General features: G+C 34.1%; 1 protein-coding gene across 1 annotated transcript; it reads left to right on the forward strand.

Moving 5' to 3' along the window:
* Positions 1 to 10,063: 10,063 nt before the first annotated feature.
* On the forward strand, positions 10,064 to 14,256 carry LOC111624731 (myc protein-like). The gene is made up of 3 exons (XM_023367656.1): positions 10,064 to 10,377; positions 10,865 to 11,428; positions 12,929 to 14,256. The coding sequence occupies exons 2-3, from the start codon at positions 10,888 to 10,890 to the stop codon at positions 13,384 to 13,386; spliced, it is 999 nt and encodes a 332-aa protein (XP_023223424.1). The 5' UTR covers positions 10,064 to 10,377; positions 10,865 to 10,887; the 3' UTR covers positions 13,387 to 14,256.
* The last annotated feature ends 7,049 nt before the right edge of the window (positions 14,257 to 21,305 follow it).

Consider the following 21,305-nt stretch of genomic DNA (forward strand, 5'->3'; position numbering starts at 1 on the left):
TTAATGAAAATAATCATTGTTTCAGTGTCTTCCTTTCATAGTAGTGACTAAAGTAGGAAAGAACTTCCTATAGGAAATTAAGAAATGAATTAAACTTTACTGATTATTCTAGACTATAAAACTATTTAAGAACTGTAAATTATGGAATGTTGAATATATTAAAAATAATCATAAATTCCCTCAAAATGTTATTATTACATTTAGGGTGATCCTAAAGTCTGTTTACGAGTGGAAAGACTAAATTGTTTTGTTCGCTTCATGCCGGTTACAGACCTTAATTTAAGATTCATATTCACGAATGTAATTGGAACAATAACAAATAAAGGTTACCTGACTTTTGGACTACCTCCTATAACTTTGTAAAGCTAAAAAATGGAAGTATTAATATTGTTTTGAGTTAAAATGTCTCTAAATACAGCATGATTTGACGTAACGAGTGACGATAATAAAGGGTTTGAGTTCTAAAAGACATTTTAAGACAGTTTGAGTGAAATTTAGGCAGAGGAAAATTTAGAGGAATGTATTTGGACCTGTCAACTGACATAAAGTCCCAAAATTTTAGTCTTTTATTCAAAGATGTTATACTTAAATAGCCGATAAGTGGTGAAAAAATCTATTTTTCTGACTTTAGAAAAGGATGTGGACTCGCATTTATGCCCTATTCATCTCTCTCAGGCCTTAATTTAACTTATAAATTAATGATGAACGTTAAGATGACAATTTTGAATATAGACAAGACGACAATAGGACAATAATAATGGACGATTCTAATTGTTTATTGTCCAAATTTTTTAATAATATTTACATAAAAATATTTGCTAGAATACCGAAAATATACAGATTACGTATAGAGAAATCCAGATGCAGAATAACTAGTCCTTGTGTGACGTGGCCTTGGGCGCTGTATGCCCAAAGTCATGTCATTTGAACACCTGAAAGGATACGAACAGGATTGATGATAATGATTTTCCTGCTGCATAAGAATAAATTATAAAAATAATAATAATAATAATAATTGATTCTACATAAAGGATATTCATTTTACTTATTCTAAAAATAAATATATGAATGCGCGATGTAACGCANGTATAGGATGAAGATTCCTCTGCAAACTTTCGAGTAATTGTGTAATTATCTAAAAAGAATTTTGCTCCATTTGAAAACATTTTTTTTAATGCTTTTATATCAATTATGGCATTGCACTTTCTATTAAGGGTGTCCTTCAATTCTTTTTTATTGTTTTCAAGGACATTAATCGCATTTTTCTAATCACTGAAAACATGATATAAACACTGGATGATGTAAGTGTATGCAACCAAAGTCATGTCATTTGAACACCTGAAAGGATACGAACAGGATTGATGATAATGATTTTCCTGCTGCATAAGAATAAATTATAAAAAAAATAATAATAATAATAATTGATTCTACATAAAGGATATTCATTTTACTTATTCTAAAAATAAATATATGAATGCGCGATGTAACGCAGCGCGACTAGTACTTCATACACAGATTCTCTAGTGTTGTATACACGCGTATACTTATTAATTACGTAATATACGCGTAATAACACGAATATTCCATCATATTCGAATCGAATCGTCCATATTTTTTCAGAGTTGAACCACCTCTAGGCGCTCAGCCCGAAGCGAAAGGGGGTGATCTTTTGTTAAATTACCAGCTAACACGAAAGTCGTAGCTTATCGTAATGAAACTCAACCACTCGGGGCTAAACCGGTTACCCCTTTTACAAGGTGAAAACGGATTTTCCCCAAGTAGACAATTTTCCTATGAAATGAGCATGGTTAATGGCTGTAAACTGGTCATTTTAAACACTCTACATCTTTGTTGAATTAAATACTTAATGTTTTTTACACGATTTAATTGAAATTCGAATGATTTTTCTGTGCTTATGGATTGCTTAGAAAGGGAGAAAGATTATGAAGTGTATTGATAAGTATACATATTTTCCATTCCATAAATAGTCACACCCGAACAGGCAAAACTGGTAAAGTTCATTCGAACTTGTTAGAGGGATAATTAATAGTAACATAGTTAAAGATAAGGTGACACACCCCCGTTTACAGATTAGAATATTTTAATCTTTGCTTCCATTGTTACTGTATAGGTGGATTGACCTTGCAGGAAACTGTTGCTTCCAGTTGAATTTTCTTGACATTTTTACTAGCCAAATAATGAAAAATTATATAAAATATATTTATCAATTAATTTTTTAAATAATTAAACACAGTCAACGCCATTAACATGCAGTAAAAATAGCTTAATCACGTTACAACGAGTGAACATGAGTCGAATATTGGGTGTTTTCGTACAAGATTTAAGGAAATTTTATCAAAAAAAAAAAATTATCAAAATAAGCTTCAAATAATGCTTTTTTTTTTTTCTTTTTACACGTAAATCATAAATTAATTTCAAAATGGGAGGTTTAAGCAGCTTATAAGTTATAATTTAGGTCATATGGTGGGTGGAATATCCAGACAAATATACGTTTACTGTTTAAATTTGGCATGTTAATAAGTAAATTTATAGCCGAATTTTCTTTTTTATTTATCAAATATTTAATAAAAATACTATAAAATGCAGTTATATTTAGGTTTTACGATAAATGGGGCAAGATGACTTATGGGCTAATACGATGATAAATGAATTTTAGCTTTTCTTTTTATATATATATAATTACAATAATTTTATGAAAATATAAAGATATAATTTAAGGAAATATATTCAAAATTTTATAAAATTAAGCTAAATTTTTAATATTTTTCCTGTTACAAAGTCCTTATTGTATACTATAATTAGGTTTATAATAAGAATTTTCAATCCAAAAATTTATATCTTTTTATATAGAAAAATTGTTAAATTAATACAATAGTGAAATCTCTTCCTGGTTTCATAGGATTTTTCTATGGAATTAGCTATTATTTCGAGTGGGTAGATCTACAGTAGACAGGAATGTATAACTTCATCTCTAGTAACTATTTAAGGGTTGTTTGGATGAATTTTTATGGAGATTTGAGTAATTAAACGTGAAAAGTTTTCATTAAATTATATCTATTTAGATGTGTTTCAAAAATAAACTAAATGTAAACTACTTGTTATAGTTTATATTTAGTTCAAATTCATGCCACAATTAATTAATATTCAACAACAAGTTTGAAAATGCTAATGTTATTATTATGTTTTATTATCATTATCAGCAGCAGAAGTAACATCAACAACGGCAACAACAACCCAACAACATCATTACAAACAACTCCAGATTTTAAAGTTTACCAGGATATTATGTTTCATGCCCATTAAATTATATAGAAAGATCATTATCTCATCCCTAAATCAGACATATTTCCTTGTTATTGCTTTAGATTAATGGTGTATTACACTAAAGAAAAACAATGCTAAAAATTAATTCAACAATTTGAGTATTGGTATTGCTCTTATCCCACTGTTTATTATAAGATTTACTTAATATCTTAACATTGGCTTAGTAAATGAATAAATAACAACGTCTTTGTTCCTTCTTGTCAATGATTCAACACCATTATAAGAACATGTATATTCTTGCATACTATTTAATGTTTTAAACACGCAATTATAGTTACTGATCCGCTTGAATTAATATGTTTCAGGCATNATATTGATAATATAAAGGTTATTTATTTTCTGTATTTGTTACTAACTTTATAATGAGTCTATAATGCGTTTTTTAAGCCAGTAAAGAAGCTAGAATTACTAAAATTTGACTCCAGAAAAGATCCAATAGGTTATTTTTATCGATTTAAAGGCAAATTTTCAATTTATAAAATATTTTAAGTACTATTTTTGTTTACAAAAATCAGGATACAAGAGATAAACTACACAATTAGAGCCGAACGAGTGATTTAGAAGCCAAATTTTCTTTAATTTTACTTAAAAAACACATGTATTAATTTAATTTTTAGAAATATTTAATATTTTAAAGCACTTTTATAACTAAAATATTGATTTTTTATGATTTTTTAGAGTCTGAAACTGTGTTGAAGACCGCTAATCCAACGAATCTAACTTTAATAGAGGTGCTAATATACATAATTTCGCTCGAGTTAATGTAATATATGTTGTGTATATATTCTTTAAAGGTTGTGCTTTTAATAAATCTTTAAATCCTAATTAATTAATTTACTAAATTTAATATGAAATAGCTTTATTTTTTCATTCAGAACCATTGTTTGAAGCAGAAAAAGTTTTAAGTATTTTTACCATTTAATAAGTAAATATAATCATATAACTGTAAATTATTATAAAAATATTTTAATTATAAGGTTATTTAATTAAATAATTGTTTTTTAGAAAAATTTGAATTTTATTTTTAAAAAATCCGTTGTGACAATTGACAAGTGAAAATAGAAATAAAAAAAAAACCTGCCAACGGAGTTGGTTTTTTTTTTTTTTTTTTCTTTTCGAGTGACAGATGTTTGCTCTTCTAAACACTTGCCAATAGAACAAGATGTAAGTAGCCATTTTTTAGAATGTATTAAACTTAATTTGTAGACCTAATTGTCTGTAATAATCGTTAAAATCTTATACAATGTATACTAGATTTACTCTATGATTTCGAATGTTAATTTAACGTTTATAAAATCAAAAAATTGCTTTAAAAATTAAATTTTTTTTTAGATGATAGAAGCCTTCTATTAACCTATTTATTATTTGTTGTGTTGTGAAGAGATGTATCATAATATTATTTACAACAACCCCCCCCCATTGTAAGGCTTCTATCATCTAAAAAACTTCATAAATTCTAAAAAAATTGATGTTTTAAAATCAATTGTTGAGTCTATATACGTTAAACGTCACTACTTTCAAGTGTAAAACTGAAGCTAAAAGGGTAGATTAACATTGCAACTCTTTCAGCTTCAATTATATACTTGAAAGTTGAGACTTTTAACTTAATTTTTACACACAAAAAACAGTTTTTAATTAAATTTTTTTAGAATTTATAAATTTTTTTTTTAATACGTAGAGAGTTTTTCTACTAATATGCTTGTTATTTTCTGTAAAGTGGGTGTAGAGTGAACTTAACCATTGTTGTAGATGTTTTGTAATTCAGCTTAATTCTATCTTAAAGGTGTGATATTTAACGTTTTTTTTCACTCAAAAATTACTTTAAAAACGTAGGCTATTTAAAAATTTATGAAAGTTTTTTAGATGATAAAGTTCTCCTTTTAATCTGTTTATTATTTATTACATAATACAGGGTGAAGAAGAATCTTGAATCTTAACCTTGTCTTTTCAGATGTTCTGTACTCTTCTAGCTTCAATTTTACATCTAAAAACATGATGTTTAACGTTTTTTACACTCTAAAATTGCTGTAGAAATGTAAATGTTTTAAAATTTATAGATTTTTGGACGTCTGAAGCCCCCTATTTACTTGTTCTTTATTTCTTACCTTAGCCAGTACAGTTTTCAGAATTTCTGAAACATCCGGCCGAATTTTCTTAGAGAAATTATCACATACAAACATAGAACAATAATATTAGTACATTAATGTGTAATGAAATAAGACTTCTAAGAAGGCGAAGCCCTCGCTGTGGCCAGATATGTCCATTCTTTAACTCGCTCCTTACTTTTTAACAGTAATATTTCAGATATTCTGAATACTTTGGTCTTAAAATTGTGATTGATTTATTGAAAAATTGCTTTAAATTTTTTAGAATTTATAGATTTTTTTTTAAGATTATGCAGTCCTTTTATTATTTACTACATGGTAGAGTGGTGTAGAGCAGCTTTAACCTTACGCTTTTAGATGCTTCTTGACTACTCCAAATTCAATTTTACACGTTTTTACAGTAAAAATTTCAAAATTTTTAGAATTTATAGATATTTTTAAATTCTACAGACCTTCCATTAACCTGTTTCTTATTTGCTGAGTGGCGGAGGGATGTAGAGCAACCTCTCTCAACCTTGACTTTTGGGAGGAAACGAAGGAACTTAACTAATTAATTCATTACATCGAATAGTTATTACTTTAAATTTCTTGGAATTATAAATTTTAAAATGTATGTAAACATATTAGCCATTTTGTAATGTTTTTTTTTGTAATTTATGCTGTATTTTTAACGTATATAATCGTATTTTGGGTAACTTTAAAGATAGATTTAGGCCTAAAGGCTATAAGGCGCATCATACTACGAAATGTATAAACAATTACGTTATAATTAGTGTAATTTTTTACATAATACTACAGATATTCTTGACGTAAATGGAAGGAAAGAGTTGCGTGTTATCATCACTATGTTACTGCTAATCGAAATAATGAGACTCTCTTCCGGAATTAAGAGCCTTCAGGCTAACTAATTTATAATAAGCCTTATAAAATACGGTTATGAATAAGGTAAATCTTCTCTTCAACTCAATTTTAATTTGATTTTACAGCATCCAGTTTCTAGAATTATGAAAATCATTAGAATTTCCGTATCAAAGAAATTGATAACTTGAGGACGTTACCCGTTAAAAGATTTTAAAATATCTTTGATTTTTGAACTAATTATCGTTTAAATTTAAATTTTTTTGAATCTTTAACGGATATTTTAGGTTTAAATGCATATAATAGGGGTCAAACGTCCTAAATTTTATAATTTCTTGACATTTTATGAAGACTTTACAATTGTTCTGATTGGGTAGATAGATATATACTTAAGAGCGTAATTTGGTATATAAATATATATACAATATATATACTTAACTATAAAGAGCATACTAGTAATGCTGTCACCCTTCTTTACCAGAGCCGCGGGGTTACAAAGAGGGAGAGAACACGAGAGGCCTTCGATTTTTGAAAATCAACAGGTGTTTGTGGTGAGGCAGCTGTTCGACTGACAAATTTAAAGTCATCTATTCTCAAATCTCATTCTACTTTAATATTAATTTACGTTTTATCATTCATTACTTCACTTGTCCTGTTCCTTTTATATATATATATACCTTTAAATCACACCCATCACAAACTGCCACATAAAAGAATAAAGAATGAAATGGCGTAGAGACTATTATACACTTTTTATTAGAGTTTAAAGTATGTCTTCAGCATCAAATTGATACCAACAATTTACATGTTAATAAAACTACTCATTTTATAACAGAAAAAAGGTAAAGAAATCCATCCAGGCTTAATTTCTACTGAATTTTTAGATGTTTTTTGATAATAAAGTTTTGATTTTTATAAGTGAAAGGATGTAATTATGACTCATCAATTCATCCTCATTTAGTTTCTATTGTATTTTTAGCTATTTTGTTAATCTCTTACTCATATCTCTTATCTGAATATCCCTCGAGGAACTTTTACCATATCTTTAAAGTAAGACCATCTGTACTTATCTGACTAAACTAAAACCAAACAGATGACCTTGTCAATCATAATAAAATAAGTTTCTAATCAATTTAATTCATTCAAAACACCTTTTTAATATGTTTCCTACATGTTTCTAGTCACTAGGGAGGGCCGCAAACAATGTTTTAAGAAGTTTTAACAGAGGAGGAAGTTAGAATTACAGGAAGACTAATTAGGAGTTGGTATTTGACCATTCCCAGAAATGGACCTTTTGTTTGAATTCGGGATGACCCCAATACAAAGTTCAATAAGATCATACTTTGGTTCATTACACATCAGGTTTTCTTGGAATCCAAAAGCACAAAGAGTTCAATCAGAAGAGATTGTCGTTTTCATTTAATTCGTTAAGAAAATTCGTTAATATTTTAAAATTTAAATTAAATCGTACTTTATTTTTTATTTTTTTTTTAGAATAAATCCGTTAAATAAATAAAATCTTTGTGTTAAATTCAAATTTATTTGCATCTTTAACCGTAACATTCAATCAATAGCTAGTTGAGGAAGTGTAATGTTCGTGATTTTAAATAATAAAAATATTCAAAAGATATTCGGTTCTAAAATTTATTCTAAAATGTTTAATAAAATATGTAAAATTCTATTCGTTTCTTTAAAAAAAAAAACACATACAAAATGTGTAAAATTCTGTTATTCGCTTTCCAAAAAATCAATTAAAATTGCCCCCAAAAATGTGTAAAATTCTACTCTTTTTATTCAAAAATAAATAAATAAAAGTATCCAAAAAATGCATATAAAATTGGCTAAAAAAATACATAAAAATCGTGAAAAAAAAAATACCACAAGATTTGCTAGTCTCTTCTTAAAAGACCAAAAATCAACGAAATATTTAAAAAAAAATACCTTTAATGGTCTGAAAATAAAATTAATTATATAATAAAATACGTTTTTATATTGTCAGTACACTTAACATATTATTTTAATTTGTTAAACAATTATTTTTAGAACTTTTGCTTTTTTTTATCTAAGTAAAGTTCAACATATTTTTTCCTCTATAAAAGATACCGTAGCGGATGTTCGAATTAATTTTTTAGATGATCGTTTGCCACTTAAAATCCTATTTTAATTTTATCACATATAATAGAAACATTCATTTAAAAATTAGAAATATATTTATAGATCAAAGAAAAAAGTAAAAGTTACTTAGTCATAAAGTATTCTAAGAATTCTTCATTATTCATTATTATTCGCTTGAATTTTTTGGAAGATCATCAAAAAAAATCTCTTAATCATGTTTAATATTTATTTTTTTTAAATTAATTTTATGAAAAAAAATTAAGAATTTCGTTTTTAGAGTTAATTTTGGAGGGTTTTAACAGAAGATTAAATTAAAATTACACTTTTTTTAAATGAATTTTGCTGTTTGCCAAACAATGAAATGTTGTTTGTGCAAACAATTTGTTTACTATTTAAATTCTTGTCGATTCATCTTCAGTCTTTGAGGAAAATAATTCTAAAAATCTGTAAATAAATCCCTTAAAATTAAATAAATTCGTTATATTTTTTTGGAATTTTAGTAAAAAAAAACTTTATTATTAATGATAAAAGTGTAGCAATTTATATAAAGTATTTAAAAATCAAATATAATCCAAAAATACTATAAAAATGATAAAAAAAAAAGGCTCAAAATAATTTAAATATTTAGAAAATAATATAAGAAAACACAAAAATAACCTTAAAAACTAGTAAAGATTCCAAAAATTTGACAAAAATCATGTGAAAACAATACAATATACTTTCAACAAATACTTAGTAAGTAATTTTCTTAAAGGATTATCACACAATTAAAACCATTATTGCCTTATCTGCAACTTAAAACACATGTCGGCCCCGGTATTAAATGGTCCTCATCGGTTAGGTACTGTACATCAAATATAAGGCAAAAAATATACCTTAACAACGTTACAAGACTCATACGAACACCCATAAATCTAATAATATCACTAAAATAATAATAATAAAATGCTAAAAAATCAAATAAGCCTACACAAGATTATAAAGTATTGTTTAAATTCTTGAATTTTATAAACTTTCCTGGGTCATTTTAATATTCTAGAATATTTTTAAATCGATAAATAATACGTAAAAATACGTAAAAATAAATAATTTAAATAATTCTAATTACACTTTTTATGTAATTTAATTTTTAAATAAGTCAGAAGAAGAATTTCATTCATTTTTAATGAATGAAACGACACGTCAATGGTAATTACGATTCATGGAAATTTAGTAATAAATTTATTACGAAAGAAGGTTAATATTCATAAAGTTATATAAAAAAACATTTTCTGGAAAATGTCTTTTTATTTTATTTATTTTAACATTTCTTGTTTATTAATTAACATTAAATATTACAAACGTTCGAAAAATGTAGCGAAGTCACCATACATATTCATTACTTCTAAGAACCGGCAAACTGTAGCGTAAAAGCGCCACACATCGTCATCACTTCCGAATTATTCTTATAAAAAAAAAAATAATAAATAAATTTAAAAAAAAAAAATTTAAATTGCACGTGATCCTACCTCGTGCTCGAACGCTCTCCTATTGGTTCAGACGACCTAAACCACGCCCACGGCGGCTTCCCGCCATTCGTCGTCTCGCAACTTTCGTAATAAACCGAGAGACGATATAGTGCAGATGCCGATTTTAAAATTTACATGTTATAATATCGTCGAATTATTAATTTTGCACGAGAATACGTTTAAATCGTTATTTGGATTAGTTTGAGCTGTTGCAATTATAACGCGTCGTTTCGAAATGGCGTCGAATTTTACGCACTGCGACACGTTCCCCGGCGGGCGGAGGAGTACGGTGTGAGAGTGTACCTTTTACTCTAAGTCGAGGAAGGTGTGGGATTGCAGAGACGAAAAGACAACGTGTGGCATGACTCGTGACGAAATTTACTCCTTTGTCTATCTTCTTTTGGTTCCGGTATCTTATATGTTTAATCGGTTAATACCTTAAACAGGTGAGCGCAATTTTCCTGCGTTGAGTTACTTAACAATAGTGGGCGTAGTTAAGGTCTGTCTGGGTGTCTGTACGGAGCCATTTTGCATGGAAACTCGACCTTTTACTACCTTTTCCATTAACTCTCCGGCATATCTCACGCGTTGTTTTCGTTAATTCGGGGGGCGTAACGCGAGAAAATATATCGCTTATAGTGTTGTCGAAATCTCGAGGGGTGGGGGTATATCGGTGCACGTGAATGGGATACGGTGTCCCCCACTCCCGTGTTTGGTTACTATGGTAGCACGAGGAGCGCGGGATTGGCATCCGCAAGTTTTGTTAGACACTAGAAAACCGCGGGAGTCGAGCGCGGGAAACCGGTAGCCGGGTGAATGGAGTGAGGAATTCCCTAAATACTTTCACCGAGAATAAAAAATCGGTCCTCCCCCCGTTTCCTTTACAGGTTGTGTGGCGAATTTAGTCTTGATTTTTTTTATTTCTGGTTGCAGGTGGAGAAGACATCGGAATCGTCATGCCCTCGCGGGTGTTTTGTGGCAGCGTCATGCCGGAATGCGAATATTTGCTCCCATCGGACGGCGTAGATGACGTCATTGGGTGTTGTGGCACCTACGTTGGTTCTTCTGGTGGAGAAGACATGTGGAAGGATATGGAAAATACCGATTTGTCTTGGAAACCCCCCTTGCTGACTCCTCCACGTTCTCCTCACAACGATGTGTCGGACGGACCGGAACTGGGGGAAGTGTGGGGTTTGAAGAGCGAAGTGCAGCACGACTGCATGTGGTCGGGACAGTGTACGGAAGACTGTAAGCAGAGGACAGTTTCGCGCCCTCGTACCAAATCTGTGTCGGACGAGGGCTACTGCAATCCTTTGGCCGTCTGTGATCGTTCTGTGACATCGTTTGTTATCGGCGCGCCGATTGGCGTCGCCTTCGAATACGGGGACTTGACCGACAACTACACGCCTCTCAGCGATCACTGTTACTCTCAATCGAGGGAAGAACAACGTAGTAATTCTCCTGTAGTCATCCTCAGCGACACTCCTTCCGATTCAGGTGAGGATCTTTTCTTCTCTTTCGCGCGCGCGCCGCGCCGGCCGGTATCCTTTTGTATTTTGTTTTATAGTGCCGATCGTTTCCGGTTGTCACACGTGATGCTCACGTGATTAGGACGCGGAATCGTATCGTTGACGATTATGCGAATTCGGTGTAATCGTGGGGGGGAGGAGACGAGGCACGCGACGGGAATGCGGGGAAAGGCGCTTTGCGACATCGCACAGGAAACTTGCGGTCGCGCGATAGGAAAGGAAGGGAACGCTGCCAGCGCGTCTACGCGAGTGTGTAGATACCGTATATAAGTTTTTTATTCGGGTTTAAAAATTCGGAGATGGAATTTCTTAAGCGCGACGCGGCTCTGCTGGTGCGCCGCATCGCCGCACGACTTTGGCTTCGTTTCGAGTTCCGGACGCTCCGGAATGCGGGAAAATCGCCCCGCTCTTCGAGTTTTCTCGCGCGCGCGCCACGCCCGATCGGACGAGGAAACTACGAAAAAAGGCGGGAGCGGTAGCCGTCTGGGAGGGGAGGGCGTCTACCCCCGACTTTCAGAGGGTAGAGGACGAGCGCGGGCAGACTGCGCTCTTCTTTCGTCACTCGTCGTTGGCAACTTGCCGAGTCCTCCGACCGCAGACGGCCATTTAAATGCACGAGGAGCCATCGACCGTCGGAGCATGCGTCAGCGGATGACGTGGCCGACGTCTGCGAAAAGGCAGCGTCACGCGCCGTGCCGCTACACTACTTACACCTTTTACCACTATTTTTAGAAAGTGGCTTTGGAAAAGGGTTCGCCAACCGTCGGCATTTTTGTTCGTCTGTCCCGCTACGCAAATAGAATGCGGAACTCGTTTTTCATTTTTTCTTTTGTCTTCGTTCCCCTATCGCGTGGGTCGGCGCTTCGCTGCGTTTCCCTCCCCCTCGTCGACGTATCGTCTGCGCCAGTTTCGGGAAAGTGTGTCGCTCGGTGACGACTTAACGCGAGGAGCGTCGCGTCGTGGCATTTTAAATCTCTCGCGCGATTTCGTCGTCGCTGTCGCGCGACGGCTGTGATGTAGGTGTAGCAACGCGCCGCCATCTGGCGACGTCGAATTCGGGTCGGTGGCCTTCGATCGGCCGACGCGCGAGCGGTGGACTGCTGTTCGGCGCAGTCTAGACTGTCGGCTCCTCGTGTCTTGTCCTGGAAAGCGTCTGGGCCGCTACCGAGACGTCTGTCCAACGGATTAGTTCGGTACGGCGAAGGATTTCCGATTACTTACGTAAGAACCGCGGCCGGTGACGTCACGGTCGGCCGCGAGAGAGACGGGCATTTCCGCCGTTCCGGAGCTCGCGCCGGGGGGTGTTACTCACGGCCGACGTCGTCTCGGAGCTGACAGACGTCACGTGACCGGCGGCCGAGGCATTTCGCGCGCTTGCCGCCGCCTCCGGAAAGCTCTCTTGCGAGCGGCGACGTGCCATAGAGGTGATATGTTAATTTTTTGCTTTTCTGTTTCGTACTAATTGCAGACAGCGAGATCGACGTGGTTACCGTTCAGGCGCAGAACTTCGAGGAGGACACAGCGACCGACGCAATACGTTCCAAGCAGTGCGGTCGTCGCAACACCTTCGACGCGAAGCGTCGCGTGGATTGCGTAGGAAGTAGCAGCAGCAGCAGTAGTAGCAGCAGCAGTAGCAGCAGGTCGAGTTCGGATTCGGAGGACACGGAGAAGCGCAGCCAACACAATCACATGGAGCGCAAGAGAAGGGACGATCTACGCTTTGCCTTCCAGCACCTGCGCGACAATGTACCGGAGTTACGCGACAACAGCAAGGCCCCCAAGGTGTTGATCCTCTCACGAGCCACCGCCTACGTCCGACAGTTGACCTCCACCGGCAACGCCCTCGAAAGGACACTACGCTGCGAGAGCAAGAGGAAGAACGATTTGGAGCGACGATTGCGCCAACTCAGGCAGTCCCTCCAGTAGTGTGGGACTCGGCGCAAAAAAATCCTTCGTATATAATATTATTATTATTAATTTTTTTTTTTCGTTTTTTATTTTGTGTTTTGTGTGTGTGCGCGTATAAAGTCCTGATTCATCTAGTCCCGATCGCGGTCTCGACGGAGCCGTCACCTGGTGGCGTGTGTACGTGGCGCGCGCGAGCGCGGCCAACGGTCCCCCGATGCGGCACGTACCGTACAACCCACCTTTTTTTTCGTCAAGTGTTTGCGTGTACCAAGGTGTTCTGGCTGGTGTACGGGGAACATAACTACCGAATTTTTCCTTTTGTTTTTTTTAATTTTGTGTTTACCTTCCCCTTAGTTTCCGTTTCCCCCGATCGCGCGGGTTCGGATGTTTTCTTTCTCCTTCGGAAAAAAAATCTGTCAATCGGTCGTGCCTTCTATCGTTTTCGTTTTCTAAGATGTATGTAGGTCACGTGCGGCAATTAGTCTCAGGAAAAGTGTGTTTTAATTTAACTGTACGTGTCGGAAGTACACACTACTACTACTACAACTACTAATACCTAAAAAACGAAATATTAGTGCACCCGTTCGTTTATCGAAGGGGGATTTTCCTACCTTAATCTTTAATGTATATACGTAAATTGTATATATAAATATTATATATATATTATATATAAATATTATTATCCATGTGAGAATTTGGTTTAGTTGGCCTTCAGGCTGTGCATAATCCTTCGTTTTTTTTTTTTTTAAATTTTTTTCTTTTTGTTTTTTGCTAATTTCGACATAGGCCTAGAGTTGTAATTATAAGAGAAGTCGGCTTATGATAATACTTTTTATCGAATTGTAAAAAAAAAGACAATAAAATGCCAGAGTTTTTATTGAGTTTTAAGACGGAGGACATTAAAATTGGTTTCAGTACGTGATTTTGTTTTTTTTTTTTTTTACTTTTATGTTTCGTTCTCTGTCTTAGTTCTGTTTTCGCTCGCGTGTCGCGGCATCGTCGCTTCGCTCGTCGGTAGGGGCGTGCGCGCGTTTTTGTTCCCGCTCTTCTCGCCCACAGTAACGCGTAGGTTCGAGCCGCGCGTTACGTCACAATGGCGCGAGGAAAGCAGGTGATACGGCGCGCGACCCGTACTTCTCTCTCTCGCACCTGGCCTTCCTCCAGAAATTAGGCCAAAAAGAAAGACAAAAGGACAAAGACACCAGAGCTGTCGGTCGAGTTTGTTTTACGCAGAAGACTATAATTTTCGGTCCCGGTTTGGAGGGGGGCGAGAACGAGGACAATAAAATCGAGAAAAAGATTTTTATTGTAGAAAATGAGAGCTCGAGTCAAACGAGTTCACGTTAGGAGGAGAGCCTTTTAATAAGTGTAATATGTCGGGGGTTTTCGAGACTTGGCACTCGAATTTGAGGGCAACTAAGAGTTAGTTCGAGTCTTTAACGGGCGTGTATAGGGATGGTATGAATAATAATTACTACCATATGGTGGTCGCTTTGTGTGTGTGGTTACGCCAGTAAACATTTTCGTTCGGCCTACGTTTAGGTGTTTCGGAACCTAATAACAACAGGGAATATTTTTTTCCTCTAGAGATTACTCTAAAAACTCTTCGATTAAAGGTTAGTTTTTAATTCTGTGACCTTTAAAATCCACAAAACGCACGCCTCCCAATTTCCTTTGTTTATTTTTAAGAAATCCAACAGCGTAACAAGGACCTGTTGTACCACGTTTGGTGCCGGCCCTAGATCCGGGCCCCTCTCAACTGTTTTCAGTAATTACCGATGCTAAACTACTGATGGAAGCTCCGATATTGGAAATTCGATCCCGGAGTGGGGGGAGGAGCGGCTCTTCCGATACATAAGACCAGTCTGCAACTCCTCCCCCACAACTTATAATAATTTTTTTTTTTTTTTTTCGGGGAGGGACTCGTCTGGCTTAAGAATGGCGAAACGTCTAATCTGACGTTTTGACCAATTTTGGTCAGTTAAAACACATCTTTAGTCTGATCAATGAACTTTGAAATGGGAAGTCTGAATGCCACTTCCTCTGACCTTGAACACCGATCGTGCAATATAATATATATATATGTACAGTACAATCGGTGGAGAAGTAAAAGTAAAACTTTTATCGCTTTATTTCGATAAAATTGTTTATCATAACGTTAAAAAATCGGGTCGTTCAGATAAAACTGCAGCTGGCATCGCGAGTTTTATTTTCTAAATAAGTAAACGAGCATCACACGCAAGAAAAAAAAAAAAAATATTCCTGTATATTCGCGGGAGGTCAATCCAATCGCCATCTAGAAATAGTTCAAATGATTGTATAAATGGATGCGAAATTCGTAGGGGTAGAAGTGCGACGCATGTAAATACTTTCGTTCTTTAATTGTAAGTACTGTATTATTCCGTGTGCAGTAAATTATCAAACAATAAACAGTAGTAGTGTAATGTGCACTTAATGGCATGCGTATCGGATTTCGTTAATCAACTGTACCGTTGTATGAATGATTTCGTAACCAAAATCTGCTGAAGTTTATTTTGTTACGGTGCGTAAAATCACTAAATATGTTATGGGAACGTCTGGTTGATTCCTGCGCCTGTAAATTGTATGATTAAAATATGGATTTAAATTTGTCCTAGAATGCCCTATAAAGGATTCAAGCTCTTCGGAATTTATGGCATTGAAAAAGAATTACCTTAGTTTCTTCAACTCGAGTGCCTTCGATTTCCAAGGCTAGACATAAACTAAAGGAATCTTCTTCCAAAGGGAAGAGTGAGGCATTCTTCAGCTTTAAATTTTAAAAGGCATTTTAAAAACAGCAATCCTTAGCCTTATTTTTCCTTATTAGACTACCTTTACGATAGATTTTAAGGAGTTTAGAAGTGTTTTTGTATGGGGAGGGGTAAAAAAAAAACGTGCTTTCTTAGTATTAAAAGTACATTAGAGTTGAACGAAATTTAAATCTTAGATTAAATTTTAAATGTCAAAATAAACGTTTTTCGAACCGAGCATTGTTGCGTAACAATGCAATTACAAATTCGACGTATAATAGACGAAAGATTTTATTACGTAGACGATATTTCGAAAAAAAAGGGAGGAAGAGGAGGAGCTACGTTACAAAACGAATTTTTTTCATTGTGTAGCCCATCACTCGGGGGGATAGGAGGGGAGGAGGAGGAGGATAGAAGCGCTCTACCGTAGCAACACAACAAAAAAATGTTATAAAATTCCGCATTAATATTTACTTTTTGACGAATTGCCACCTAGCATATTATTTTGGGATTGATGCCAAAATGTTGATACTAGCCTTGAACCTCCCTGGGTCGTTGTATCTCCCAAGGACATGTAGTAGTTCTTGTTACATAAGTAGCAGAATATTTGTCCGTGACGCTGGCTGGTTTTCTCTTGCAAAGAAAAAATAAAAATAAAAAAAAACACGCTTTTGTATCATTGTAAATGCGTTGCGCAATTTTGCCGCCAACAGCGGGGTCGAAAGGCAATATTGCGTAACTACGATCGACCAAACCGCGGGAATTTCAGGATTTATCGATTGGAGTTGCCTCTTTGTTTTGCCTACATAAAACCAAAACAGAATTCTGCTTTCCTCTCCCCCTTCGTTTACTGGAAGAGGTCAAAAGGTCGTTCCGCCATGTGACGGCCCATTATTTTATTCATCGATAACAATGAAAATTAAATAATTTTAGGAGGGTTTATCTTTAAGTTCTTTAATCCGGGCACACGTTAGAAAGTAGTGTTTTTAGAGTATAATTGGGAAGGAAAACTTGGAAACGTAGATACGTAGAAACTGACTAAGCACAAATTACGCGTTACGTTAGTTTCGTGTAAGTGATGAAATGATGGCATCTCTATCAACTTGGCGATTAATTCTGTGAGAAAAGTGTCTTTGAACGCCCAAAAAAAAGGGCCAAAATTCACTGGTGTAAAGCCTTATTAACAAGCTGAAAGCCCTTCCTGTCGAAATTAGTGTGTGATCTAGCAGAAACAAATTCAAAAAAGTGACGTAACGATGTTACTTAGTTTTTCTTTATTTATTTATTGGGTAGGATTTATGATTTATTTACTTTTTTAATTGTTTATAAGTTTAATTCCACGAAGTAAAGAGTTGATTTACGCGTTGAATCATCATCATGGACGTCGAATCTTGGCGTAATCAATGCCAATACGTGTCCTTGTTGATTCATCACTTTATTTATCTAAGTAGTAATAAGTAACGTATAGAATTATCAAAGGTAAAATTTTTTTACAGGTGAATATTCTAAAAACTTTATCTCTAATGATTCTTATATAGTAATAGGAGTGGAGGTTTAAGTTAGATAAGGATATTTTCCGATATTTTATTACAGAATAAAGAAGTGTGCTTATCGAAAACAGCATTGATTAACATGTATATTTGCATGCGGACTGTTGCAAAAATTAAAATATTCAGTTTAGAAATCAAGATTCTTATCAAAATGCTGAAAATTTAGAAAAAAAAACCCGAAGAAACGTCATGGATCAATGCTGCAATTGACCACGATGATCTCTTGTGGCACCACGAAGATTCCTCGTTTTATGGAGCAAAAAATTAATTATCAGAATTAACTATAAAAATCTCTGTTGCTTCTATAATCGAGAGGGGAACCATTCTGAAGTGTTCTTAGATTATTTTTAGGAATCAAGCACTGGTCCAGCACTTCCTGAATGTTACAAATGTGGATCTGATCTGGCAACAAGCGCAATATCGTAACAAAAGCAAAACCAAAATGCAGATAAAAATCACGTGATGTGGAAGGCCTTAAATAATCGGGCGTGATTATTTTGGACCGGCTGACTTCACGTGATTTGTCTGACGGACCGATTTCGTGTTACGTTGCCAATTTTTTTTTGGATTTAAATATTTTTCTGTGTTTTAAAACTTGACATATTAAATTGTAAATAGGCCTGTACAGTTTATTTAATTTATTAGAGCTGCTCCCCGTTAAAAGGGAAATTAGGTTACCGGGTGTAATTAGTGCTACAAAATCGAAACTGCGATAATTATTGGTGATAATTAAAAATAATTATTAGTTTCGTTTTCATAAATTATGTTACGATTGAAAAAGAAAAAAAAGGGTGTTTTCACCGAAAACAAAACTGGAATTATTTTTTTGTTTGGACAGTTCGTTGTGTAATTAATTTCTTTCGTGCTAATAAAATGATTTGTAATTATTTTTTTTTTAATTTATTTCCTGATAATTTAAGGGAATTGTCCATTAATTGGGCCTACCTACATAAATCAGATTTTTCATAATTTCCATATAGTTTAATCATCTATATCTAACTTAAGGTCCTCGAATTTATACGATGGATCATTGAAGGACTCCAATATTCTTGCACGTGAAAGTTCTATTATAAAGATCCATATTTAGACTCCATTGCTTGGAGATTAGGCACATTATGATTGTTAGTCTCGGAGTTATAAGAGTTGCAACACGAGGTTGTCATTTTATGGTCGTTCCATGAATGAATTTGTGCCACGTAGCATACGTTTTTGCTGTTTCATCTTCGGATCAGAATTCCTAAACTTCAGCTTTTACGCACGAATTCCCAAGTGTTTGGAATTCGAAAATGGCTGAAGGATCTGAACCTATAAAGGAGCTTCCTCAAGATGAGTTCTGCTTTTCTGGAATTCTTTTTCATTTTAAAAATTGTTCGAGATTAAATCGCGAATTTCACTAACTTTACGGGAGTAGAGTAAGGTTTCGAGAAACATTGCCAAAATTATTTTAAGTTCAATAGCTTGTAATGAAAGTTAGTCATTGTGATGCTTAAATATAGGCGTAACGTTAAGCAATCTGTACTCAGCGTGGTCTTATGACAACAATTAAAGATCCCATTTTGTAACTGAAAAGATGGAAGGTCCTTTGATCTTTCATCTTTCTAGTAGAAAAATGACACAAGAGGCTATCAGAAACATCCTTGAAAAAGCCTTGAAAGATACTTTTAAAGCCTTTGAACAATATCAAACTTTATATAATTTCCTTTTTATCATCAAATCTTCAAATATGAATTGCACTTTTTTAAGGCTAAAGATTATTCCTTATCGCCGTGTAATTAGAAGATAAGTGAAAATATACATTTAGTTACGTAAGGATTAGATAATTGTTATCAATGAACGTAATTGAAACTCATTAATTCTTTCGCCAGCTGTACCAAAAGTAATCTGAAATTTAAACGTTGTAGGGGTACTTTAGTGCCTGTAGCCATAACTAATAATAGAGTAAACGTTAAAACAATAATTAATATAATCATTTGTAGTTAGATTTAACAAATAGTATATTTTACGATAGTTCATTGAGTTGTACACAATCTTATCTACTTTCATTTATATATTGAAAGTTAAATTGATGGAATTGTATGATAACTGTGTGTATATTTAAAATGTTTGCATGGTTAGCAAAATTACTTGACACGTGTTAAAATTTCTTTGTTTTGTATAACAATTAAAGAAATTTTAAAAATATGGATAAATTATATGAATAATATCTAGCAAGATGGCAAGTTAATTTGTGTATCCAGCAATGAACAATTTTCTATATAATTATAATAATTCCTCTAAAATGATTAATGTGGTTCCTTTGGCAACACGTAATTAGTAGGAGGTTTAGGGGAGTTGTGTGTTGTCCTTTGGCATCATGTGAGTAGCAGTATTAAATAAACCCATTAGTGTCCTTTAGAATACATGAGTAATAGTAAGAGGAATCATGTGCTCTTTGGCACCAAATGAATATGTTTATGAAAAATTTTCTAATGTGCAATAATTAGAATGTAGGGATTCTTGAATTTTTGGAGTTATCAATGACTGACCAACAGTTTCTGTGTTATCTTCACGTGTATAATATCTAAATAGAGGCAGTTTTCCAAATAAAGCATTCCTAGTAGCACCCTCTTGACAGATTTCCCAAGTGCCTTATTCCATGGATCTAATTCCATCCTTCAATGTTTGAAAATTGTTTCAAGACGTATTATTTATCAATATAATTTGCAGTACTGAAGATATATAAAATTATAAAGCTAAGATTGTATTCGTCTCTAAGTATGTACGTTTAAGATCGTTGACCTTGAGGGATTATGGTTATTGATTAATAACCTGACACAAATTGTGATATTTGGAAAATATTGTTAATTTTAACAATTTTTTTTCGGATATAATAATAAATAATACTATTTTTAAGAGATCCGGTGAATGTTTTGTTATGCAATTACTATGTATTGCCAGGATCATCGAGTTCTTGCACGGGGGCCAGAGGATAGAACGGGCCCTTTTGCCGTTCTTTTGAACAAAAACCTAGAATATTTTTTATCAATAAGAGCAATTTTAAAGACTTTAGTTTTTATTATTTAAAACAACATTAATTTATAGGGTACTATGAGGCCCCTAAGGGGGAAAAACCTCAGCTCCTCCTGTCGATTCTCCTGTCAACATCTGAATAGAGAGAAACAAGATGTAGAAAATTACTTCAGCCTCGAAAGGATTTAGTAAAATTCTCCAAGTTCAATTTAAAGATTTCAGTTAGAATGGAATAGAATTTCATGTGTAATCATGAAATTCTATTACATTTTTAAATGTTCGCGTTACATTTGGGAAATATCACCATAACTTAAGGCATCTCGCAAATAAATCGTAAAGAAAACGTTAAATTTGTCTCTTTCTTTCAAAAATTGAGGGATATACATCATCCCTCATTGCATCCAGAAAGTAATTGGATGACCATGAAAAGATGTATAAACCTCTCCCAAGCACATAGTAGAGCTACATCTCGTATGATGTAGTGTACCTCTGTTAGCAGAGAACGAAACATACAAGAAAGGTATTCTATTCTTTATAAAGAAGACATTTATTGATAACTCGGATGCCAAACCAATATCACCAGAAACTGATATCAATAAGAATGAAAGGG

This window comes from Centruroides sculpturatus, unplaced genomic scaffold (genome assembly GCF_000671375.1).
Source record: "Centruroides sculpturatus isolate CEXI.00-Female unplaced genomic scaffold, Cexi_2.0 scaffold396, whole genome shotgun sequence".
In the NCBI taxonomy this organism is placed as follows: Eukaryota; Metazoa; Arthropoda; class Arachnida; order Scorpiones; family Buthidae; genus Centruroides; species Centruroides sculpturatus.